The 27,621-nt window shown below is 43.3% G+C and overlaps 1 protein-coding gene across 1 annotated transcript in view; it reads left to right on the top strand.

Moving 5' to 3' along the window:
• Positions 1-27,621, top strand: part of large1 (LARGE xylosyl- and glucuronyltransferase 1) — a 126,834-nt gene that overhangs the window by 87,845 nt on the left and 11,368 nt on the right. Inside the window, exons 7-11 of the mRNA XM_008290329.1 lie at positions 8,250-8,354; positions 11,572-11,684; positions 14,827-14,952; positions 16,434-16,589; positions 23,106-23,269. Of these exons, the coding sequence (XP_008288551.1) occupies positions 8,250-8,354; positions 11,572-11,684; positions 14,827-14,952; positions 16,434-16,589; positions 23,106-23,269 (664 nt within the window). The remainder of the gene's footprint in view (positions 1-8,249; positions 8,355-11,571; positions 11,685-14,826; positions 14,953-16,433; positions 16,590-23,105; positions 23,270-27,621) is intronic.

Genomic DNA, 27,621 nt, shown 5'->3' with positions numbered 1-27,621 from the left:
ATGAGAGCTAACCCTGTAGTTTGACACGAGAGCATCGGCCGGGCCTGTTCCTCACCTGCTTCACCATCAGTCCTTTCATTTGTAGGTAATAATGAGCTCTTGTATACCGTTTGGATCTTGTCCTGCTGGAGGAATTCCCAAAGCGTTAACGCTAAGATGTTCCTGTAACGTTTTCAAAACAGATGTAAACCTAAGTCAACGCTGTGCTGCATGTGCAGTTGATTTGCAATACAGGATCCACCCTAATGACACAAGTGGGTCACCATGACAACGGTCTGCACTACATCATGACATCATGCCTACCCTCAATCCCCTGCCATCTGTAATCAGCACAGCTAATGGCACATGAGCTTTGGCAGTGCAACCCGCCGACTACCTGTCCTTGAATTAGGAACACTTAAGTGCATTGCAGCTTTCTAAGTGCATGAGACATCATTTCTCTCTTATTCAGCAGTTCAAACCTCATGTGACAGAGATGCTTTTTAGCTGATCACTTGGTGTTCAAGGACACCACGGCAGAGACGGTGACTTGCCTCGTTGCTTGGTTTCACCTGTTGACGAGGTTCTGGTGTTTGCTGTGGCTACGGCAGTCAGAGCAAACGGAGAGAGAGGAGCAGCTGTCTGGTTTCATCCTTCACAAAGCTTTGCTGGAGGGAGGTGCACCTTGTTAGTGCATTCACAGTCCTGCTGATTCTGCTTCCATTTTTCAGTCACATCGATGTATTTTAGAGTGACAGCCTCAGACCTTGAACCTTAACTTTTGAGCAAACATCTTCCTGCAGGTTGTGTAGCCGGCTAGTAATCCAGCTGTAGCAACTTCAAACTGTTGTTCATATTAAACACGGCCAACAGAAGTTGTCCTCCTTCTCAGACGAGCGGTATTTGTTGCAGCGAGGTGTAGCACATATCAAATGCAACCACACAACGTGGTTGGTTGGCTGCATAGTCAGACATCACATCCCTCTTTGTACAAAAAATAATCACACAGTTGTGGATTTGCTTTTCATTTCGATGACTGTGTGGTCAAATAACGAGCCTCATGTACCGTAGCTGACGTACAGGGCAGCGTACTGTTGTACAGGAAGAGCAGAGCATCCTTTCATTGATGATTACTAACTGTTGTCTTGGTAAAATCCCATCATTTTTAGAAAAGCGTCCTGCAGAAGCCGTGTTGGTGTCAATCTTTTCTCTCTCTTGTTTTTTTTTTTTATTTGCTAAGTGACACATCACAACCATTACAGCTAGCTGTTGTTGCCCACAGCTCAAATAGGTTTTCTGAAGACATGTAGTAATGAGTTGCTCAACCTTGGACTTGATATGCAAATTGGATACAGAAATCTGTTTCACACAAGTCACATCAAGGCCAGGCCAGAAACCATGAGACAGCGGGCCTCGGTGGCAGACTGGCACCGGTTTTGGTAACGCTGGCTCGCTGTAAGGCTGCACAGCTGGAGCTGGGCGCCCGGGGCTCTGGACATGTCACTGGCCTTCACTTCAATCTGTCAGAAATATATGAGCTAACATTTTCAGTTAAATATTCATCCTGCAGTTCAGCCTTCTATTGTTAAAGAAGTCATTTCATCCACATCCTTTTCTCCACGCTCCATGGGCGCAGTGTGGCTCCTGTGTGATTTTGGTTGTTGTGATGTTGTGTATGTACTCATTTACAGTATAATTAATTACCAATTACAAAATGTTCATATGCAGTGGCTCCGTAGTGGGCAGCAGACGGTACCGATCCAGTGGTTCAGTCCAGATGCAGGTGGCGCTGCGTCCTTTTAACTGTTTTCTGTTAAACATGAATGTTCTTCTTCGGCTCCAGGAGGGAACATTAGCGTAGAGCAAGAAAAAGTAGGAATGTAGCCGAGTGCTCGGCAATATCAGAGAAGTCATATCAGAACATAATATCACAGTGGGCCACATGTAACAGAATCCATATCACACAGTGATTAAAGCACTTTCAGTTCAAAGGTGGGTTTGAGATTGTCCTCATCCTCTTCAATAGTAAAACAAAAATACTTAGATGAACTCTCCGAACCCCCAAAATCTGCATGTTTTCTTTTTAAATTAACAGAAAGCCACAAACTGTGAAATGAGAAGAGCTGGTGGGTTTTCAGCTGTTCACGTGTGACCTGTAGAATCGGCCAGATCTAAGCTCCACATTGTGATATTCCATCAGTCGCTTCATTCTGAGGAAGAAGAAAGAGCCAAAGTAAACTGTTTGCACCAGATCCAGAATAAAACAAACCAAAGCCAGACTTATGCAGAGCAGCACGATGTCAGCATTCAGGTGAAATGACCTGATCTTGATGTGCAGACAAGTAGGCAGTTATCTATCGTATGTAGAGCCACCATTATTGTTTTAATTTTTATTTTTCCAGTGTTGGTAAAAACCTGTGGACACTTGGAAAATGTTGTACATGTTGATTCCACGTTTTTTAAGTTGTTGTAAGTAAATAATCCAAATAATGCAGCTTTTATTGTATTTATGTTGTGTTTTTTGTCTTTTTCTTTATATTTCAGTGAAAAATGAGCCGTGTAGACTTTCTTTATTTGTCATTGCAGATTTACATGGTGTAGTGCACATCAGAATGAAATTACGTTACGAATTTATAATTTCTTTTAAACATTTTTTGCCACATTGTAAAAGTTTGCTTCAGCTTCTCTTGACCGTTAAACAGGCACAGCTAACAGCAGCAGCATCGTGTCATCACAGCTCTCCTGCCATGGATCAGGTCAATGACTTGAAAGCATGAACGGTTGTTGCATAATTGCTTTTACAGACTCAGTGGCTTTGGTTTGTTTGGTGTGTTTTCTGATAATGCTGCTGATCGATCGTGCCGTGTGATGTGGGCCAGGAGGACATCGTGGTGGACTGGAGCGTGGATGTTGGCCACGCTGACCTTGGCATTCATCTTTACTTGTATCAGCACCACTGACTCAGCAGTAAAAACTCCCACTGATCTCCTGGTACCTCTCCACAGCTAATTTAGGAACTGCTCAGTCCTCCCTCAGCTGCCTGCATGCTGAGAAATAGATTGTGGCCGGCCTGAGGTTTGCTGTGTGAGGACTTGGTGGGACATGCATACAGTCTAATATGTTCGCCTCTGTTATGCATTCTGGTCAGACTGTAATCCCTAAATAGCAGGTATCGGCTCTGATCCTTCAGAGAGCTCAAGTCCGATAGCTAGTTGGTAAATGATAAGATCGATAGCACCTAAACAGTGTAATGCACATTAATCTGTTTTCAGGATTTAAAAAATGTAATGCAGCGTCTGACAGCTTTGGCTGGCTATCGAGAGCAGGGATGGAGAACGGCTTTGTATCGATGGGATATTCTCAGGAAGATATTCTAAAGCAGGGCCTTTCCTTTCTGATGAAACTAAGTGGAGCTGTATTGATTTACTTTCCTTTTTTCATGCCTGTCATGGCTCGCTGACTTGGAAACCCAATATCTGACTGTTTTTGAGAAAGCGAGCGGTTGAGACTTCACGGTCAGCTGCGCATCAGTTTTTCTCTCTGTGAATGTTTGGATTTAGTCAAAGATTTTTGTAAGAAGCCAGGCCTGTCGAAGTGCCTGTCTCGTTTGCTGCTCTGGAACATAAACTATACCGCAAAGAATGGGGATTTAAAGAAAGCTGCACTGATCAATAACAACTGAAAAAAAATCTAATCAAATATAAATCCAGCAAAGACCAAATTAAGAAAACTATCTGTTTGGAGGAGGCTGGGGGATGCAGGTACACATTCACAGTGCAGTTTATCTCGTTAGCACAAACCTGAACCTTTCTTTTGACGGATTTCCACAATCCTCAAACACTGTTCTCACTGCCCAGAAGAAAAAACATCCTCCGCTGAATGATTAAACAAGATTTTTTACTTTTTCCTAAGTTGACACATGAGTTTTTGAGGACTTCAGCGATACCTTCAGGATAACAGTGCAGCAGTCTGTGGGCTTTTTCAAACATTGCTAGTTAGTTCACTCATAGCATCAGTGGGTAGCTCTGACCTGCTCCTGCATGTGTGCTCAGTGTTCCCATGCACATCAGTGACATTGTAAGTGCACTCAGTTCATCTGACTGCTCGTGTTTCCTGACCCTTTGGACTTTATGGTGCTAACGTCACTGTGTTCCCACGTCTCAGCATTTAACACGGTCAGTGCAATATTAGAACTACCAGAACCGATCCGGACCAGTGGTGTGAGCGGTGGGGGGGCAGAATCAGGTGTCAGCTTTGGAGAAAGATTCTTCATCAAATGTCATTTTGCTTTTGTCTCTCGACTGTTGACCACATGCTGAGTTCCTGTGATTGCAGTCCGAAGGCATCGTGCTGGTCTGGTGTTTGTGTGGACTCTGTACCCCCCTATACAAAACATGGGCACCTTTAGGATCAGATGTTTGTTAATGGACCAACAGTAGATATGATTCTGAATGACTGCTGGTGAGTTCAATCCATAGACTGTATAAAAGATGGACGTAGCTACCGTGACGTCACCCGTTGGTTTCTGCACTGAGAACATGAAGCCAGGGTTTTGCTGCTTCCTGGTTGACATCTTGGATTTTTGGAGCCAGTGACACAAAAATCGTTGGAGGGGGGCGGAGTCATAGGAGCAGCGATTGGTCAGACGGATTGAGAGGCGGGCCCTCTCTGCCCTCCCACATTTACCGCCTTCTGCTCGCTTCATCTGTACGGTCGCTGCCGACTGTCAATCAAGCCAGCCACGCCCCTTGCCCCGCAAAATGTTGACGATTTTTAAAAATTCACTATTGATTTATTTTCAGATTGGCCACCTGATCTCTGGATTTGACCATGAAAACTAATAAGAAAACAATCATGAGCTGTAGGAATGCAGTATTTGGTGATCTGTGATCACTTTTCCAATTCCAGTCTATGGGAGCCAGGGCTTTGTGGAGCCAGCAGCTAGTGGACGTAGTGATGCTGCAGGTTTTTGACACTTCTGGGTTGGCTTCATTTTTCAGGGCCGGTTGCTACGTCCATCTTTTATACAGTCTGTGGTTCAATCCAACAGTGTGCTTTTCGTGGAATTGAGTTAGATGTCATGAGCTGTAGTTAATCACACACACAGTTTCCTGCTTTTATTCTATTAAAATCTATTAACCTTTATAAACGATGCTATCTGATCACCTAAACCCGAGTATCGATGTGACGTCCCAGTGAAAGGAGCAGCGTTTTGTGTTTGAGCTCTAATTGTCGCATTCAGTCGTCACCTTGATGTCAGGTCTGTGTTCTTTGTTTTGCAGCCTTTCTAAAGGCGCTGCCTGCTCTCTGCCGCCTGCTCCAATAAGCTCTCATTAATCTTCCTTACAGCCTTCATTAAAGCTGCCACCACTACACCCATGCCCTTCTCTCCAGGCTCCTATCTCCTCCTTAATGCCTATCTCCTCGACCTTTATCTCTGCCCAGCTTGCCTTCCATAATCTCTCGCCCTAAACCAGACGTACCTCTCTTCCTTTAACATCCCCTCATCTTCACCATCTCGCTTTCTTTATTTTATTCCGCTTCCTTTCCTGTCTTCTTTATACCTTTTGTGTCGAGGCTCAAAAACTTTAAATTCGTATGAGTCGAGTACTGAATTCAATTTTTCCTTCCGCTCATGGCAGCAGTGTGCCATCATCTGCAGGGTGGCAGTTAAACTTTTCTGGCAGTTTGTCGTTGACTCCGACATAAAAGCCCACTTTATGAAGGGATTATGTTCCTGCAGGCTCTGTGTTGAACTAGCTGACCCTGAAGTGTCTGCCTCTGGTCTCCTCCAACCTCTGTTTCTGTCTGCACACAGTCCAAGCTGTAGGGAAGCCGAGAACCAGCAATTATCCAGAGAGCATGTCTCTGTTGTCCTCTTATCTTCAGATAAAAACAGTGATGTCTTTATTGAGCTCATAGTTCCTTTTTAAGATGATATCTTACAATGTGATCACTGAGTAGTGGCCTTCATCAACCTAAACTGTAGACAGATCTTTGTTCTTCCTAATTTGATCGTCTTTATGTTGGATCATGTTTAGTCGACATGTTTCCTGCTCAGCATCACTTTCATTCTGCTGTTGAAGGGCTTCCTCAGTGTTCACATCATACCTTCATAAATGAAGTATGATGTACATTTCTACACCACTAATCCCAGAATCTCAGGAGTCATGTCATGTTCACTGCTCTAACACACTTGTTCAGTTTAACAAACTGATTATTTTTAGGGCTACACAGTGGCTCAGTGGTTAGCACCATCACCTCACAGCTACGCCCTGGCTCGCGTCCTGGTTAGGATCTTTCTGCATGGAGTTTACATGTTTTCTCCGGGTTCTACGGCTTCCTCCCACAGTCCAGAAACATGCTGAGGTTAATTGGTGATTGTAAATTGTCCGTAGGTGTGAATGTGAGTGTGCTTGGTTGTCTGTCTCTAAGTGTAGCCCTGTGATAGACTGGTTACCTGTCCAGGTGAACCTGCCTTCACCCTGAGTCAGCTGGGATAGACTCCAGCCAACAAGTGTTGTGTGTGTGAGAGAGAGACTAGTGTCGTAGTCGGCCAAACAGGCAAAGGCAGGCGTGATTGAAAGCAGCTGGTGAATTTGTAAATCATGGTGACATTTGACTTAAAAAAAATAAATAAATAAAATATCCACTGGTTGATGTTTTTAATGCATTTAATATTTTCACATGTGGCATAAGGAAATAATGCAAAATGCTCTCTGCTGGGAAACCAGTGAAGGAGAGACATCATTTCAGAATCCCCCCAACATGTCTTCCTGTGCTGCAGTCAGTTCATTGACAAAATATATGCCAATACTGATATATCTGTCAGAAACATATAATCAGCTGAGTGTTTGGTCTCTATGCCCTCCTGAGAAGTAGTTTAGAGATGTCACTCATCCTCTGAGGAACTCCTAGACGGGCGTCTTTTGGCGGGACTTGTGCTGATTAGCCTTGCTGAGAGTCTTATGGCCTTCACTTAGTACAGTTTGTATCTGTAATGAAGCTGCTTTTCTGTCTCACTGAATAAAACTTGTATTGATCTTCTGATGGTGTGCTGGCTTTTGGTCTGTCTGATCCTGCTTTGGATGCAACTGATCCAGTTTTCATAAAGAGTTTTAGAGTGCCCTGCCTTGCGCTGCTCTCTTATAAACCCTGTTATCCTGATTTGATGCTGAGAAATTCCCTTTCTGCATAAGATCAGTATTTGATTCTGACACTTTAACTTAGCTCCGATCCCACATGTCCCAGTATCACAGCGCTACTGATTGGACGATGAAAACTCGAGTCACAGCGAACTCTGTAGCAGCTGAACAGTGGCTATAAGTGGACTTGTTGAGAAGGTCACCACCCGAGTCCACCTGAGTGTCATCTGAACACCACCTCAGTGGAAGGATGCCACTCAAGGACATCCGACCTTTGGTACAAACAAGTTAACCTTTAGAGCCCAACAGACACTCTTTGCACACAAATTCACATTCACATCCTTTTCCTTACTTTAATCTCAAAGTATTGTGGTAAGCTGGAGCACATACTGAATGAAACTTCACAATAAGACCTTCCCAACACTTCCAGGTGCTCATCTGTGTCGGCGAAAAATCTAATTTAGAATTCCAATTAAATGTAATCATACAGCTCTGCGTCCATTTCTGCATCCATTACTCCTTTTTGACTTCCTCCGAAAAGATTGCATTGATATGGACCTGGCATCACAGAGCTGCAATGATGCTTGTCATATATTTGTACATACCAGTGCTATCACATTAGGAAGACCAATCAAACACCTGAAAAGTAATATCTCTACTAATTTCCTTACCCATTTTCTCACTCTTGTTCTTAGTTAAAAGAGTCACAAAGTCCTTTGCTGTGACATGCGTCCCTTCAGGTTCATCCAGGTACAGGTCATGTGAGTACCAAATGGGATCATCATCCAGGGTTATTCCCACCACCCCCTCTGTGTTTTTAACTGGTTGAACTGGGACATTCCATGGCTGCTATTTCAGGTGTTATGAATCACTGTTTTCATACAAACTTTTTCTATAATTACGTTAGACACAGTTGTTTCTCCTAACAGCAACAGAGTGTGCAGGTTTGCCTCCTGTATCCAGATTCATCTCTGTTCTCATCTCTTTTTTATCGACTCAGAGATGAAACCAACTTGGACGGACCATTGAACGTTTAAAGATATGCAATACTGACAGGAAACTGCTGGTCGCTGATGGAGTGGAAGTGGGGAGAGGCCCTCATGGTGTTGTTTTTGTTGTGTTTAGGTCAGCAGGTTCTGGGTCTGGTGGAGAACCAGAGTGATTGGTACCTGGGGAACCTGTGGAAAAACCATCGACCCTGGCCGGCCCTGGGCAGAGGCTTCAACACTGGTGAGTACATGATGGTGTGCTGTTGGCGTGTTAGCACAGTGGGTCCCAGTTCCGTACTACACTGTAAGCTTAGACCGGTCTGTGTGGGCTCGTAGTGAGAGCAGAGACGGACGCATTATATCAACTAAACTGAATAAAGAAAACCAGTGTGCATGCTACAAGCACAGGATTCTAGAGTGTCGTGTTTATGGACAGTCACAGCTGCAGGGCTCAGAACGTTCTGCAGATGGTGGTGGAGCAGGAAGACCTCGGAAGACTGAAGTGTCTTTAAAGCTGGTGGCATTGTTGGGTTCCACTGCCGGAGTGGTTTTACTGTCACTCTAGATGTGTTCATGTCCAGACCTGGAAGACCTGGTGAGCGAAGATACGCTATCTTTGTTCACCAGGTGTGTTTGGGCCACAGCAGCACTCATCCATAAAGTGTGAATCTCATTCATGACACACATACAGTATACAACACAGGTAAGTACTCCTCTGTGCAATATCAATTAAATGTCAAATGGTTCAGAATCATATCACCTACACCATCGACCATAATTGCATAATTTCTTGGTAGAACAGTAGATTTTATTTATGTATTTTTTGGGAATGTAAGAATTTGCTGCATTAAACATGTAGTGTGAGTTAACTCGTCATTCAGGATCTAAAAAAACCACACAGTGATTTATAGGCTGGCCTTATTAGCATGCTGGAGCTGGTTTACAACAGCTGGTGCACTGTCACAATATTGTAGGTGGAACTTGTGATCTAAAACTTCTGTTCTGTGAATGTGAGTGTGTAAATATACTGACAGCCACTGCAGGATCCCAAACGCTGTACTGGACCCAGCGTCCTGTAGCAGATAGCTGAGGATGAATACGTGTCCATTACGCTTGTATTTGAGCTTATTTGAGACTTAAATCCTGTGTGAAACTGTGTTTTTGTGTTGTGGAGCTCTGACAAACTGTCAGATGAATCTCCATAACCTCAGACACTAAAATGAAATCATAAAAACTCTTTATTTATATGAGAGAAATTGGCCTATACATACAGAGAGTCTATACATACAGAGAGGTAGCTATATCCTTTTTATTTGCTTTGATTCTAAAGTAGTGATCACTTATTTATCTGCTAGTTCCTGCTTTTTGTTCTCAGATGAGCTCCTCTTCAGTTCAGTCAAATATTTAGGATTATGTTGTTGTTTGTATTGTTATTTCTGCTTCTATTTGTCCATTATACTAGAAGTAATATTTTCATGCAGCTGTCTGTGTTATGAATAAGACGTCTGAGGAAGTAGCCGCCCACTCCCAAAAAATAAAAAATCTAAAAATGTGTTTTATGTAAATTCTCCAATAACTTAATAATAAATGTGTCTAGATGCTGAAACGACTTATTCAGCGATTAAACCTGAAGTTGAACCTTGTTGGTTAAGTTGACAGCACATGATGCCGTGTACACACTGAACTTATGATGATGAGCCTTTTAGGGCGTCGCATTTCCTTTCAGGTTTTCTGTCCATCATGATACAAGCCTGTGTGCCCCTCGCACAAGTTGGATTTAAGAACAGTTTTGTTATGCAGACATCCGTGAACCGGCGACCTTCTAGCTGTGAGGCGACGGTGCTAACCACCGAGCCACCTTGCAGTCTGTTATACGGACATGCAATGCATTAAGTCCTCCTCCTCCAGGACAATGTATAGTTTTCTGTTTGTGGTGTTGCAGCTGCACAGGTATTTCAGTCACAGTTTGATTGTCAGCTTATACATCGTGTAACTTCCTGCCACCACCAAACGTTCAAATACAGTGTTTCAGTAGGCAGCATTATCGTTTATATTGAGTTAGTGCTGTCATCAGTATCACTGAATGTGTTGCGACATTTGGGCTCAACATCAGCATTAATGCAACAGTTTTCAATCAACTGAGCCCGAAATCTGGATTTATATTATGCCTAATATTACCTTACTGATGTTAATATTAAATCAATCAGACTATTTATTTTTAAGTGGTGGAAACAAGTCTCTTAAATGACTTTGTAAAGTACAGTTGTATTGATATTGCCCACTTCTTACGTGTCCATGTGTACAGAGTAGAGACTATACATGTATATACATCCCATTAGTTTTAAATTGTAATCAACGGTTTTGTCTCTGTGATTGTAATTTGGTGTCTGAGGTGATGTTCATCTACATCTGAAACAGGGAAACATTTCATTGTTCCCTTTTCATTCCTGTGTGTGTGCAGAAGTGAGGCTGTTTTTATCTTTTCTAAAACGGAGTGCATTTGCATAGGCACTGATGGAATACGCCAGCATCCACGGGTTTGTATGTTGTATGGAAAACCATTTTTAAAGAGGTGTGGGATATCGTTTCACTAACCTCAGTGCAGCTGATATTGGAATTGATTGGATTCCATTACACCTTGTTATTATTTCTCCCTGGTTGTATATTTTTTACCTCCATCCGATCCAGCAGTCTGTTCCTTCAGGAGGCATTCAGCTCTCTGTGTGCTGTTCGGAGCAGGAGGATAATCTTTCTATTGACTATAACCCAAAACAAACAGTGCCGCCGCTGCAGCAGCTCATTTCAGTGGGAGCAGCGTAAAACTCCCCTGACCACTTGTGCATTGTAAAACCTCAGTGCTGTGCTCCTTAACGTCCTGTCAGTGTGACTGAATGGCAGATGTCAGAAACGGAGAGCCACGTGTTGCATTCGCTCAGAGCAGCAATCTGACAGAAAGCCTCCAGTTTAGCTGCGGTTGGTCGGCTTTGTGGCCGTGGCCGTGGCAACAGATGGAGCACAGCGGGGTGTGAAAGATGGTTTGTTTGCTCCGATCTGAAAAATAATTCACCATGTCTCTCCCTCTGAAAATTGGATGCTTGATTTTGTTTGTAGCAGCCAGGAAGATTTTTTATTACCCAGGGAACCAAGAATAAGTTTTTGTTTTTCCAGTTTGTCAGGGGGCTGGGGAAGTTATCAGAAAAAAAGCAAGCTTCTAAGTATGATTTGTGTTTCCAGGAGGATTTTTATATCTCTTCTTCACCCAGCATCAGTTGGTCTTTAAGCAGAAAGTCTCCAGCTTTATCTCTGAAAACACAAGGCTGCGATTCTGTGCCTCATGATAGGACTTTATCACCTTTACCAGGCAGCTAGATACAAATCTCTCTGTTTCTTAAGCTACCATATCTCTGACTGTACACCCGTGTCTGAGTTGTGCATGTGTGCGTGTGTTTGTTTTCCAGGGGTTATTTTGCTTCTCCTGGATCGACTGCGGAAGCTCAGATGGGAGCAGATGTGGAGGCTGACGGCAGAAAGGGAACTAATGAGCATGCTGTCCACCTCTCTGGCAGACCAGGTAACACACACATCCTCGCTCCTCTGGCCTGCAAATATGGTACCTCTTGGCAAATTTGTCATTGCACACGAGCAAACCACAGAAGCACCTGTTCTGAAAGCAGCAACCTGCCTGACAATATATTTTCGACTCAGCCAAAGCCGCATGGTTTCAGCCGTTTTGCTGACCAGCTAAGCTTCAGTGACGGCTTGTGTTTGCTTCAGATGCACGACTTCATACCATGTGCCGTCCGAATGTGACCTAAAGTAAGAAGTTTTTCTGCTTTTCACATCTACAGTGGTGCTCCCCAACACCTGGAAAAACATTTTGATGTGTGAAGTCAGTAGAATTTCCCAGTAAGATGAGGGAAAGATCATGCTTTACTCAGAAGGTCACGCTCAAATCCATCTGCTCATTTAGTCCAATCCAAACCACCTACCAGTGACGTCCAGACCCTCACTCGGACATTTACCTCCAAAGGTTTAAAGGTTTGGGATGTTTGAGCAAACTGTGTGCAATGTACCGAGGAGAGCTGCACTCACACCGAGTATGGATCCAATTTAGATTTTATCTCTTTGCTGCACTTTGTAATAAGTTACCTGATCAGTAGAAACTATTCATGGAGTTCTTACTTCGCCTTAAACCTTCATACAGTGCTGTACATAGTGAGCTAGAAAGTAACCTGCCGTGCACATGATTCCCTGGACTCATGTCATGTGCTGTGTGATGCTGTATGATTCAGTCAGCGTGTGTTGCTCTAAAACAATGAAGCTGTAGCTGCAGCGATTCTCAAGTACAGCTGAGAGAAGCTGAAGGGGGAGCTGAGGTGGCATATGGCTTCGCAGCAACAATTAGCACTTGAATTTCTCATTTAGGCCAAAAGGCAAATACTGTAATGTATTTACAGTGGAACTCCAATCCTCTCCAGTGTGTCTGCAGCTGTTGTGTTGTGGTTGTGCATCTGTTCTCCTCTGATCTTCAGCAAAGGTACAAACTAAAAAAACCTGCAGTTTTGTCTTTTGCCACTTAGAATGCACCAGATCACTTCATTTCCATGTTGAAGTTGAAGTTTAGGTCTCAGCTCGTACATCATTTTTAGTGCACTCAGGCATATGTGTTGAAGGTCATAAATAAGAGTTATCTGACTCCGTGTGCTGTCTCATCTGGAACACTGTAAGGGCAGACACTGGGATCCTGACGAAGGGTCTTTCTTTTATCTCTGAGCTATTCAGAGCTCATCTAGATGAGATGAGAAGTACGTTTATGAGATTTTAATTAAACCTTCATTAAGTAAAGTCCCGCAAGGTATGCAGTTTGGAAAATGAACAGGCTTTGGAAATCGTTTCAGCATTCCATCTGCCTTCCGCTGTATGAGCTCCTCCAATAGACTGTCAACCCTCTTTATCGCAGCATTCATTACGTGGCTATAGAGTTTTTATGTCTCCCATTAGGAAGCTGGAATCTGTCACTGAGGCTCTTGTCTTGTGAACCTGCAAAGATCTCAAACTCAAAAAAGTCTCCCAGATGTAACAAAAATACATTTCCTCAAAGCACTTGGAGGGATTCCACTTTATGAGTGTGATTACAGATACAGGATAGCTATAAAAGACTGAGATGTACAAGTTACTAACAAGGCTGGGAAGAGACAGGACCAAGCTGGTATTCCAAAGCCGACCTCGTAAAGCTGACAGTAAAGTCTCATATTCTACAGCCAAACTTTTTATTTTTGCATGCATGTTTTCCCTTAAAGTAGCCTTCATATAGCTTCAGTGAAGACCTGAAGATGATTTACACTGTATCAGGAACATCTGCAATTGTCTAATCAGCCAGTCACGGGGCAGCAGTGGAGCGAAGTCTTGCAGCCACAGGTCAGGATCTTCACTTAACGTTTACATCACAGCATCAGGATGGAGAAAACTTATCATCTCAGTGACCCAGTTGATTGTTGGTGTCATGCGGGCTGGAGTTTGACCACGACTGTCTCTGGAGTTTGTACAGGGTGTTGAAATACAAACATCCAGTAAGCAGTGATATTGTGGATGTAAACTCCTTATTGATGACAGAGGTCGGAGGTCAGACTGGTGGGAGCAGACAGAAAGCCTAAAGAAACTCAGATAAACACTATTTACAAGTGGGCTGAGCGAAAAAGAAGCTCAGACTCACAACATGTCCAACGTTTAAGTGTATGAGCCACCAGAGCAACAGAACATGTCAGGTTCCACTCCTGTCAGCCCAGAACAGACATTTGAGGCTGCAGTGGGAACAAGCTCAACAACGCTGAGCAGCTGAAGATGACGGTAGGTCACAATCAGCAGCACGAAGCCATGAAGCCGTCCTGTCTGCCTTAGCCGGATGCCGTGTTGTTGTTGACCATGTGCAGTTTGCCAACAGGTTGCTGTCCTCTTATGCACCCTGTCACAAAGCAACAGTCGACCTGGTTTTATGAATGAGGCATTGAGTCAATCACCACACCTGAATCTAGTAGAACACCTTTTTGGCAGAGCAGAAGATTAGCAGCAGTAGAGTCATATGAACAGGGCGGCTGTGGCTCAGGTGGCAGAGCAGGGTTGATGGTTCGATCCCCTCCACAGGCGAAGTGTCCTTGGGCAAGACACTGAACCTGAAGTTGCTCCCAATGGCAGGCAGCTCTGTCACCACTGGTGTATGAATGTGTGAGTGAATGGGTGAATGACAAACACTGTAAAGCACTTTGGACAGAAGCGCTGTGTAAGTGCAGACCGTTGACCATTTATATGAACATGCAGCAGAATCTCAAAGGAATGTTTCAAACACATGAATGAATCCATGTGACCAAGAAGTGAAGCTGTTTGGGAGCAAAGCGAGGCTTGACCTAGTTATTAGTCTGCTGTTCCTAATGAAGGTTCCAATGAGAGCAGATTAGAGCCCTTTTCCAGACTGGATGTGGATGTGATGATGACATACAGCCAATTAAAACATGGCACTTTAAGGAATTCTGTTTAAAAAGAACCTTTAAAAAACTTGCTCTGTAATTTAATCTGTGGAATCTGCCTCTTGAGATTGCACAGAGTTTGTGTGGCCATCAGACAGGCAGCAGGTTCAGACTGGGTCTTTGTGGCGCTGGCCTGTAGATGATGAAACATAAGGCAAAGCAGAAGGCTAAGTGTGTGTGTTGTGTCTGCAGGATATCTTCAACGCTGTGATCAAACAGAACCCGTTCTTGGTTCACCAGCTGCCCTGCTTCTGGAACGTCCAGCTGTCTGACCACACCCGCTCGGAGAAATGCTACAAAGACGTGTCAGACCTCAAGGTGAGACCCTGCTGTTGCCACCGTGCACACGCTCAGTCACTTCAGACAGACAACACCTGACCTGCATTCATCAACAATCTCAAGCCAGACCCACACTCAGTGACACACAGGGGCTTCTACTTTAGGGCAGAACAAAATCGTTTAGTTTTTTGCAGACTTGAGGAGACCCACGGAGCTGCTGGTGTTTCCCAGTAGGCAGACAATGATGCCATTCATATATATATATATATGTATATATATATATGCATACAACACATGTGGACAGACAGAACGTAGAACTTCACAGTTGTGGGACTAATCGTTGTTTCTGCTGATCAGACAGCTCATTCTTCCGTTGTCAGCTGCACTTCAATATGGAAATGCACCTAATGTAACAGAGAGCCGGCTCCCAGAGAGTCAGCCATCTGTACACATTTATTTTGGCCTTTTTACACCTCAGAGCGCCAATAATGCTCAGTAATGCCTGGATCTGCTTTTTACTGTTCATTAATTGAGTATTGTGGCTCAGTGAATATCATTGCTGCGAGCACTAAACATGATTTGGTATCCAAATATCACCAGATAAGTAGCTGTGGACGGCCTTAGAACTGAACAGGCACAAAGTGAAGACGTTGTGGACAAAAAGACACAGACACATTCACACGTGATGCAGAGAAACATCTCATCATAAAACTATCCTTTAATGACTTTCAGCACTTCATTACCTCAACAGCTACCTCGACAGAAAAGCAGAAATAAACCTGTTGGCAAGTGACCCCCCCAAGGGATGCACCTGTCTTTTATGCTGTTTTTCACATTTAAAAACTCACAAGTCTTGAGTACAGGTTGTGGTTATTATAGAAAGTAAGTTGTATAATCAAATAATCACATCTGAAACTGTGTCCATGTGTTAGCTTTACGGGGCTTTAACCGTGTTCTTTAGATTCAGGCAACTGTGACAACGATGAACATAAACCGTTGGAGTGCTAGTTGAGGTGCAGGTGCTGAAAGAAGAAGTGGAGGTGGAGCTGAAGGTGCACGGAAGTAGATGAAGGTTAAATCTGAGTAATTTATTTGAGTAATGCTATTAAAAGACTTTTATTACAAATATGGAAGAAAATATTTCAAAAGACATGAAATGCGGTGCATGAGCTGCACACCAGCTCATAAAGGGAAGTGTGACCGTGCTGTTTAATGTGTCGTGTGTGAAAGTATCTGGAATGAAAAATGAAAAATAATCATGAAGATGCTGTGACAGATTCCAAAGAGGCCTGATGAATACATCAGTGAATGACTGAGGGTGTTTCCAGTGTTTTTGTACAAGGGACAGCAGAAACAAATGGAAAACAACTTTGTCAGCGGCTCAGATCCCACGAGCAGGTTTGGTGGAGTGTACCTGCTTCACAGCTCTGCTTCTTACCATAGCATCAACTGAATGTGCCAGTGTCACACGTTTCCTGATCAGCTCTCCCCTGCTCTTCACTCCGTGTTCTCCTGAACAGGTGATCCACTGGAACTCTCCCAAGAAACTGCGAGTGAAGAACAAGCATGTGGAGTTTTTCCGGAACCTCTACCTTACCTTTCTGGAGTACGACGGCAACCTGCTGCGTCGGGAGCTGTTCGGCTGTCCCAGCGAGGCCGACCACAACAGTGAGAACGTAGGTGGAGCTGCTGCTCTATTTCTACCTGTGGTGTTATTTTAGTGCTAAACATGTTTAGGGTTGTACTAAAGTAGTGTTTGAATGCCTGTAGCATTCACTAAAACTAAAAACCTGACTATAATAATTACTGAAGGTAATGCAGACTGAGTAATGAAGCCAAAAACTGCAGTTCCTCAAATGGCTACTTGGAACAGGCTCCCTGAGCAAGTCAGTCCCCGCAGATATAGTCACGTGTACAGCCTGGTGCAGAGAACTGTTTTGGTCTCTATCATTTTCTTGTTCATGAAAACTGTGAAGGGAATGAGTTTTTATAGAACTCGCCTGTTTTGATTGTATAAGGACCGCTGACAGGTCCATGGCCCAAAGAAGTCTGCATGTACAGGCTAAACGGGCGGCTGTGGCTCAGGTGGCTGAACGGGTTGTTCACCAGTTGCAAGGTTAGCGGTTCGATCCCCTCCACAGTGGAAGTGTCCTTGGGCAAGACACTGAAGCTGAAGTTACTCCCGATGGCAGGCAGCTCTGTCACCACTGGTGTATGATGTGATATGATCTACTCTCAGATGTACATCTCTTTGGAACAAAGCATCTGCTAAATGAAATGAAATTGTTGAAATGTTTGCTCAAATGAGGTTAAATTATTACACAATCCACCTGATTTGACCAGTGAGATATTTCGATCAGATTACTGGAGCATATGAATCACCTCCTATTGTGCAGACAGGAGCCTCAGGAATGATCGGGGAAATTATTTAGACTGAAAGTTGTTTGTAAAAGCTCTGTGGCTGGGAATCTACACAAGTTAGTGACCGAAGTGTGAACAACAGAACAGTGGAGAGTCTGATCGTATATTTGTCTACATTAATTAAACTTCTATGAAACTAACAACACAACAACAACGACTAACTATGAGAAACCCTTAACACACATTAAGACAAACAATGCTGTCAGTGTGAGTAAAGGAACAGAAGAAGTGTAGCCTGGTGTTCTGAGAGGAACGGACCACATGAAAGCAGCCTTTGATTTGATGGTTGGCTAGTTTGGAAACTTGCAGGAATTTATCTTCGCAAAAGAAAAAAAGAGAGAATTTAGAGTTTTGCACGGTTTCAGGAACTGAAAGTTACTTGTATGCACGTCATGATGCTGTGACGGTGGTTCTGCTGACGGTTGGTTGGACCGGCCTGTGGATGCGGGTCAGACAGAGTGGAACCTCCAAGTCAGTCTGACAGAATTAGGAAGGACTTAGGCAGGCCTCTTAGGAAGGACGAATCAGGAAGGAGGACTCTTAAAGCAGAGGAGTCAAAGTGGTGCTTTCAGGTGTGGTCTTTTAAAGAGGACTTTTGCATGTCATGAACTCAGGAGGGGGGTCTGGCACAACCTCCGTCGCAGAGGGCTGATGTCCTGGCTGCCCTCACAGAGTTACACTGTCACATAGTTCTTAGTAGTTTCATGATTTCTAAATAGTCCAACACTGTGATACCTCGATTCTATATCTGTACTCCTGGTGGACAGACAGAAAACACAAAACAAGTCTAAATATGCAGATATAACCATCAGTCATGTTAAACATCTAGTTTGACACATAAACAAGTAGAATAAAAGATTTAAGGGGAGAGCAAGGTTTAAACGGATCATAACGAGGATGTTGAAATCAGTGTTGAACAGTTCCTCTACATGAGTACCCACCGTTGCCAGCTGCTTGTTCAGAGGAAGTCCAGAGGCTGCTTTGGATTGTTGGGTCCTCTGTTTGAATGTGTAAGGTCTATATCTGACCATGTTAAGTGCTGTGTGATGACATGTGTTGTAAACTGCGCTGTACAAATAAAATTGAATTGAGAATTGAATTGAATAAGGCATGGTTAAACACAGCCAATCTGCTAACTTTGTGAGGGCTCTCCATGAGGATACTTGCCAGATGCCCACAGCCTCCCGCACATTAAAGAACAACAATAGGACATGAGTGGATGGATGTATGAGGGCCGACCTAATGCAGGGGGATCAGATCAGCCAGATAGCTGTATTTACCTTCAGTTAAACTAAAAACAAATGTTTTAAATAATTAAAATGTGTTTTTTTTATTCTCAGTAAGCTGTAGAGCTCTTATTGCCTCAGTGTGCGCTGTTTGCTCAGCTCCTCAGCTGCCTGAACCTCTGCAGTGGAGGTGGAGAGTACAAAGTTAGCGTGACGTACAGAGCCAGCCTTACTGGAAAACAGGCTGGGCTGAAATAAACGGCAGCTATCTTTTAGGTGTTCAATCACCTACTCCACAAGAGTAAATAAGAGAATAAGCACATGGTGGACCAACACACACCTGCCCACCATAAACTACATGTTACTGAGACGTTCAACATGTGGCCTCAGCTGAACCAGGTTTGCTGTCCACACTGAAAACAACAGAAAACTGTCCTGCTCACTTTGTCCTCCTGTTTCCTTTAATAAAAGTTGACAAACAGCAAAATTGTGCTTTAAAGCCATTATGTGGTGAGACATGTGGCTGGTTGCAGAGACCGCTTTCTACAAACAGCCTGTTACTGTGCTTGGTCTCAGAAGGCACAGCTTTGTTGTGCCACCTTTGACTCTGCCTGTGATTGTCTATTTTGTGTTGCACTACATATACAGTAGAGGTGCTGCCGCTGACTCGTCTACTTCACGGGTGCACTGAATACAGAAAGAGAACCTGGCTTCTTAACATTGCAGACTGCAGACTATGTGAGGATTCGCTCTCATACATCCGTGTTTGTGTCAACACTGGAGCTGTCATGCATATTTACAGTTAGAAAGCTCAGTTAGCAGTGGTTGAACGCAGCTCCTTATTTACCTGTGTCTTAGACATCCTTTACTCATTACTTATAGAAGACATCCACTTCATTTTGTAACAGTTGGGTTAAAGAGACGTTCATGCAAACATTGTAATCTGCTGTGATACTTGAACTCTGTCCGTCTGATTGTTTTTTTTTTTCACAGTTTTCTGTGAATTTTCTTACAAACATGTTGAGCTACAGGGAATAGGGATACCAGAACCCTGCAGAAGTAATCCTTCTATAGGAGTCTGTTTAGGGGGTAAAGCTGCACATAGCCTACTTGCACTGCCTCAAAATGCAACCTCAGTTTGCGAGAAGCCAAACGATCACTGGTGAACGTAGGTGTTCTGTTTCCTCCTTCAAGTTTCCAATGATTCTAATGATGGATTTGAATCCAGCACTGATCTACAAATCAGAACCTCCTCCACAAGGCGACTGTTTAAGCTTTCTATCAGACATCAATGCAGGTGTAGTTTTCTAACTGACACTGATAACACGGTACAGTGGGAAGCAGCTGGAACATCATTCGCTCTGCAGGTATTTGCTTATGTACCAAACGATCAAACTCAAATGTCAATGGCCGTATTCGAAAGTAACATTCTGTAGGATTTGATCCAAAGCGTCATGGCTAGCCTTTCAATAAATAATAGTAGATGTTAGGATCACAACATTTCAGCTGGGAATACTGTGGTGCGCCAACCAACTGACGAACACTTCCATCCTGGGAGCTCCAACAGTAGTTGGTGGTGGTGAAGACAGGTTATCTGGCCTTTGTTCTGAAAGAACAGCTGGTTCTGTGATGGTGAGAGCCCCCACAGTGTCAGTGTGGACTGAACAGATGGATGCTGCAGGACCTCATACATATCGCTCACATCTCATTGTGTACATGTGGTTCAAGTGTATCCACTTGAACTAAAGGGAGAATGTTGACACAGTCTTCTGTACTGGTGAGTGCAACGCAATAAATTGTCTTCTGTGGGAGCATGTTTTTGCAATTCACAATTCATCATGTTGAGACTACAAAGAGAGACAAAGGATACAGAATTTCTACAAAAACATGATGGAGTCTGTGGGCCACAGTCAGTGGAAAGCTACAGCCACAAGCTTTTCAGGCTGCCTTCCAGTGTGCCCAGTCACAACCAATAGAGACCCCTAAACTTTAAATGTGATTGAACCCGACTTAATTTAAAGTTCACTGGGGCCTGGGCATACTCCTTAAGTGTGCAGCATACTGTACAGATTCCTTTATCATTCGGGCAGCTGGTCCTTCACATCTCAGCTTCTACTGGAGGTCACCATGGAGATGAGTTTTCATAGGACCAGCCTCTACGGGCTGTCGGATTATTTTAAGTGTCAGCTCTGTGGTCAGTTAATCACATTATAATTTTCCATCATGGTGTGCCAGGTCCTTTTTTTTTGCCAACAGTCAATTCTAATGTGTCCTTAACTTAGGAAATAGTTTGCTCACTCAATTTTTCAGAGTTTGAGCAGCGATTTAAATCCCATTAAAGTGATGATTAGCCTAATGAAGTCACAGAGGGATTGGCTGTAGCAGCACATTGCAGACCATGCTCCCTCAGGGCCACAGTGCCACTGCAGCCCAGTCACTCACTGCAGCTCCACTGATCACAGTGTTCAGAGCAGAACAACACCACACACCAAGTTCTCAGACCGTCGACCACTTCTTTCTGCTGTTGCCCAAAGTGTCTGCCCTTTGTTCAGCTTAACCAGTAGCACTGTGGTGTGCCTCTCTTCACTTTAAATGAATTGAGGTTTGACAGAGCTGAGGACAGAATGCTGTCCTCCATTCATCCTTTGGTTGATGTTTTGTATCGTGAACACTTCTACAGTCTGCACACCGTGTACAGAAGGTCTCAGCTTTGTCCCTAAAAAATGCAGTATCACAGTTTATGTGACATCTCATCAGAAAGTTAACAAGAGCTAATCAGGCACAGTTAATTGGAAAACTGCATTTTATTTGCATTAAATTAGGACAGCTTGCTGCTTAATTGACTTATAAAGGAGATGTTATACTGGAGATCTGGGTCAGCGGTGCTGTGGCAGACTGAGACAGAAAAGCCTTTAAAACTTAACCCATGTTGCTTCAGTATAATCAGAAGCAACTCTTCACTACATACACAGCATACACATGGACTTTAGAGGTTTTCCTGTGAACAGTCATTTGTTAATTCAAATGCCTCCATGTGACGGTGTTAACATACACCAAGCAAACGTCTTTAGCCAACACAAGAGCTATGCCTCTCTGAAGGGGAGGTGTAGAAGTGGCATGTAATCGTAAAACTCATTGTTCACTTCTTAATATTGCGTATACATAGCTTCTATTAACGTCTAACCAGGTGCTTGAACGTCATTTTTCAGAAAAAGAAAAACCAGGGTTAGGGTTATGGATCTCAATCCCAATCCTAATCCCAGTCATGTAGTCTTTAGTATCTGCCGACACTCAAGTATTGTGGATTAGTCTTAGTACCTGGGTGTGACACCAGATAGAGCCTCTTACTGTTTAATAGGTTAGTGACTAGAGGAGGCAGGTACATCTGTGTTGGCAAGCAGAGAGCATCATGGGGGTGTATGTAGACGTTACTTTGACTGGCCGTATCATTTGTCTGTGGTTTATCCAGCAGTACCATGACCAGTAAAGAGTTCATCTAGATTGTTCCTTAATCAGTTAGTGATTGATATTGCTGCACATTTGAAGAAAACTACTCAAATATACAATGCATGCGTGACGGCAGCTGTAAACAAAAGATCAGGCCGAGGTTGTTGCCGATACCGATCAGGTCAAAAACCCACCACAAGCTGTTTGTACATAGCTTTGTGTGGAGACGACCTCTAACACCAAAATTGGAGAAACATTGGTTTCTAACCACAATGTCATCACACCATGATCACAGATCTGGAAACAGTGTTGGACAAGTTGCTTATAATAGGTTCCTTGTTTCTCATTGGGCCCCGATTACACTCAGCTGTGGCAAGCTGTGGACATTACAGCCGTGTAGTTGTTGGAATTATTTTACTTTTGTTGTCCGCTCTAGGTCATATCTACGCCTTCTACACAATACTGTAAACAAGTATACGATTGTTCCTGACAGAATAGTTTGGGCTGCATATCTACATCAATGGAGGGGGCTTCAGAGATCTTGCTGCCTTGTAGAGATGACAAAGTTTGCGTTGCACAGGCCCTAGCTAACCCTTGGGTGCTGCAAACATCATGCTCAGACACAGTGGTGCATATCGACAGATCTTCAGACAACAGCGTCTGCTGACATGATTTAAATTTTGTCATCTCCTCTGTGGACATCCATGTGCAGCTCAAAATTTGAATCCACACGGACAGTCCGAGCAGCAACTACGCTACAAGGGGCAGTCGTGCACATGCTCAGCAGTAGGGTGGACATGACTAAAACTGTTTGGCATACAGTCATGCTTCCAGGCCTGTGTATTCTGTAGCAGCTTGCAGCGCTCACAGTCTGAAGACTGAACTCCTTTTAGCTAGTTAGCACAGCTATGATTACTCCAGCACCACAGAAAACCATCATAACCCTGGCATATTTTACTGTGTAAATAAGGACAGCTCTTTTTGTTTTCTGAACATGTTATAGAATATGCCGATGCAGCAACTCAAGCCAGCATCCTCCCTAATAAACCCTCTGGTCCATAGTCCTACTGATGGCGTACCCCTTCTCTCTGTCCACAGCTCCAGAAGACTCTGTCAGAGCTAGATGAAGATGATCCTTGCTACGAGTTTCGTAGAGAGCGATTCACCGTCCATCGAACACACCTCTACTTCCTCCACTATGAGTACGAACCCAGCTCTGACAACACTGACGTCACTCTTGTCGCCCAGCTCTCTATGGACAGGTACTGATCTACAGCCACACTCACAGAGCTCAGTCTTCTCATGAGGTACTGTCTTTAACTGAGTGAATGCTCTCTTGCATGTAAACAGGAACCTTCCTGTGCTGTGTTCAGATGTTCTGCAAGTTCTGTGGAGTGTTAAAGTGTGAGGACTTGTTTCGACCTCCAGATATTTTTGATGGTCATAATGTTAAGTAAAATGAAATTAGAGCACCTCCAAGGATCAGATGAACATGAAATCCTCTTGGTTAAACCTTCAGGGCAAAGCAGGAACATAAAACATCAAAGACACAGGCCTGTGTAGATCATCTACAATCCCATAGGTAGCCGTTTGGTGAGGAACATCCAAACACAATTCTTCAAAAGGTTTCCCTCTAGATTCCTGGTACTTTGGGTTTTGTTTGGTAGAAACTAGGTCACTTTGAGATTGTTTGGATGGTTTGGGGTTTGGTCACAATCGTTGATGAAGGCTCTCAGGTCACATCTGGAGACATATCATAGCACAAACCTCTGTCATGACAAATACGAAGGGTACATTTAAAAAATAAAAACAAAACAAAACAAAAATTTAAGGCAAAAAAAACAAACTGCTCCAGATACCAGTGGTGTCTTTGAAGGGAAATGTTCTATTACCTAATGTATAAGTTTCAAGGAGGAACCATGGCTTTGTCTATTATTCTATGAAGAGGTGCAGGTACATTGGAACCAGTTTCCTCTTGGTGGTGCTGTGGCTGAATGTTTTCTTTGCATCTGCTGATACGTATTTCCATGTACATGTGCACACACACACACACACACACACACACACACACACAGAGCCCTCCGAGTGTACACGGACAACTTACCAGACGGACGTTCTATGTTGTCAGTGTTCTACAAACACCATGCTAAGACACAACGGGGCATATTGACAGATTTGCAGTATCTGATGAGCCGTACAATTTTCAGCTTCTCGTGGATTTGAAACACCCCACTGTCGGATTTAAAAAAGAGCAATATGTTAGCCTGGACATACTGAGAACATCCAGGGACCAAACTAGCAGACATCATCAGTCTTCCATTTCCATGCTAATTTTGCCATTTGTTTCATCGTTAACAGTGAACAGGGGATTATAAGCACAGTGTGTTTAAGCTTGTATGTGACTCCTTCAGAGTTGGAGAAGCCTGTATATTGGTGGGACTGAGACTGGACTGAAGTAATGTCTGGATGAAGGTCCTCTCAAGCAGGAAGGACATTAGAATACCACTGTCCCTTTCATGGTAACGTCAGAAAGTGATACAGCTAAATGAATTTTAATTGTTCATGAATCAGAAAGCTTGTGACAACCTCAGTAGCTAACCAAAGACTAAGTTTAAATTCTCCACCATTTCTATGTGAAGGTCTGTGAGATGACATATGTTGTGAATTAACTGTATTTAAATAAAACTGACTTGAATTAAGTCAACACAGTTAGCGCAAAAGGACTTATTTGCACCAACAACTGATGGTAAGTGATGCAGAACAAGGCTATCAGAACTGTCTAGTGGTGCAGGCTGTAGTGGAAGAGGTTCTCATTACCTTCCAAGTAGAAATACAACAACCTTAAAATATTTAAACATAAAAACAAGTAAAATCACAGCATACAACATATAATTTTGTCCTCCTAAAATTACAGCATTTACAGCAAACCATGCTTAAAAAAATCAGTAAAAGCACTCATTCTGCAGAAGAGTCCACACTGACTCATACTAGTTGTCGTTAACGCTGATTAATATCTGAGCAGCATTTACTGCTGTGGCTGCTTAAGGTGGTTCCAGCTTTAACCCCAGCCCCTTTCAGACTCGTTGCCGTTATCTGAGAGCTACTAAAAGTGAGGTTTCGTTTCATTTCAGCACCGATACTGGGTCAGAAAAGTCACAGGCGACACACTTTGTTGCTGAAATCACAAAAGGTCTTTCCCATTCAGTTTGAAACACAACTTTGCATCTGTTACGCATTGAAATGTCCAAGAAAACACACCTTTACTGCAATGAAGGCAGAACAGGTCAGATTAATAAGGGACGCCAATAACGGATGTTATCCAGGTTTTGAGGAAATGTTGAAAGGAGCTGAAGATTAGTTTGTTTCCTCTGAGTTTTTTAAATACCAACAGAATCAGACCTCAGCAGGATCCATACGAGCTGGTTGCAGATGGAGCAGTAGCACCATGTGGGTCTGATTCCTGCTGAGGTGTGCCGGGCACAGTGGGTGGACACAGCATCGCACTTCTGGTGACATGCAGACTTTTCACTGTGTTTGACCACCGTAAATGGAAAGGATGTATAAATCAAAGCTCCTTCACAGTCCAGCAGCAACAGCTTCAATTACAACTTTATGAGTAGTGAGAGTCCCCTCCTCTCATAGCCTATTACCATAACAAGCATTTGTTTTAAGCAGCATGTGTTTTCCTGGTGCATGTGCAGTTGGCGCGCTCACAGTGCAGATCGTCAGCACACTCACGATTATTGGGCTGCACATGCATGTCCTCAGAGGGTTCTGCGCAGACCCGGGCGGACTTGGGTGGATGGCCAGATTTACATAATGCAGACCCTTGCAGACATGTGGATGCAGAAAGCATGAATTTCCCTCCACTAGTAGTCTGTGCTTGCAGGATTTTGTAGCTTTTCAAAACAGCAATTTCAGCAAACGTGCTGACTTCAGAGACATAAAAGTAAGCAACTTCTCGCTGTAGTCTTTACTTCTTGTTTGTACGACCAAGTGCAACACCATAGCTGCCTTTAAGGAGAGCCTGACAGGATGTGGCGCTGTTATCTTCATTGGAACGATCGAGTGTTTTGGCCCTCTTCCCACTAGCTGAACCTGATTTATACTGGGGGCACATATATGCTTACTGAAGAATAAAAGTAGTTCATCTGCAAGACATTTTGCAGTTTAACTAGAAGTGAGTGATGCTGGAGAGAGGAAAGAAGAGAGGAGACATCATATTGTTTTAGCCTCTGAAGCAGTTTTTGAGCATTTTGAGCCCCTCTGTGTGCTGGCTTTAACCATTCTGCATTTAGTCTACCATCATTGTTCCTATTATTATTATTATTATTATTATTATTATTATTATTATTGTTGTTGTATTTTTGTCAGATATTTAAATGAGACGTAGCATGAAGTGATTTTGATGAAAAACCCAGGTTTTTAGCTTAGACTTGGTTGTTTGAGTCGATACAACCATATGTCACAGATGATTCATTCCAGGATCGTCGGAAAGTCGAAAATCTGAGACTCTTTTTGTTTTCACAGTTTCTGGCTCAGGTGAACATTTTAATGTTGGCAGTTTTTTTTGTTTTTTTTAGGAAAACCTTCCTTTCAAAGCTGCCAGTGGGTTTTCAGGTTGCCAGCGCATGTTTTCTCACAATCTTTTCGAGGGAGGCTTTCACAATACCAGCCCTACAAACAGCATATCTTCCCAGTTTGGTAATTAAGTCATAGATATTGCGTTATCTACTTTGTCTTGGGTTTTTGCCGGCTCACGTACGGTGAAGCTGGCAGAATAAAGCCTGGAGGTGTGAAGATTTTCCACAAACGAGACAGTGAGCCACACATCATGTTTAACAAGCCTTGAATTTTAGCCGTACTTTAAGAAAGGAGAGATGAGAATTCACCAACACGCCTGCTGATACCATCACAGCAAAGCAAAAACTAAAAGACAGATTTTTCCCTCGTGTAGGTTTTCTTATTGTGGTGATTTAGATGTAATAGTGTGTGTCTGCTCTTCACTGACTGGCTTCCCGTCACCTCATCAGTTATTCCGTTCTGTGTTGCTGCAACATTTTCCTTCCTTGTCAATATTTTAACTTCCACATCATTACAGTGCATAAAAATGAACCAGAAGGCGTCTGTGGCTGATTGAGATTTCACCGAGACTTAAAACCTGCTACTGGTGCAACATAAGGATGGAGACATTCGAAGTGTCTCGATGTACGCTTTCAGTTTCCACAAACCCTGTGTGAAGATGACATTTGACTGAGAAAAAACAGTGAAAAATGTAATGAGACAAGCTTAGCTAATGAACCATGTGGTACGTCACTCACTAACATTCACTCTTTCCATTTCATATGTCTGATATGGATACACGCGTCACGCTAACTTGGTACTGTCCATTTCTGTCGTAGAGATTCAGGGAAACAAGGAGTCACACAGAACGATGTGAGTCAGTTCAACTAGCGCCAGCTTCCTGCTGCTTTCCAAAAACACAGATTTTTACTTGAATCAGTTTATAATTCTGTTTCTGAGTCTGTCAGAAAGTAAACGCAGCATCTATTTTGCTATTCACTGGAAAATTTAGTGGAAATTTGAATGACTGACTGCCTCCATCCATCCCCAC

Source organism: Stegastes partitus, unplaced genomic scaffold (genome assembly GCF_000690725.1).
Source record: "Stegastes partitus isolate 25-593 unplaced genomic scaffold, Stegastes_partitus-1.0.2 Scaffold15, whole genome shotgun sequence".
Classification (NCBI taxonomy): Eukaryota; Metazoa; Chordata; class Actinopteri; family Pomacentridae; genus Stegastes; species Stegastes partitus.
The sequence above is the reverse complement of the archived record's forward strand: the minus strand, read 5'-3'. Positions and strand labels throughout refer to the sequence as shown.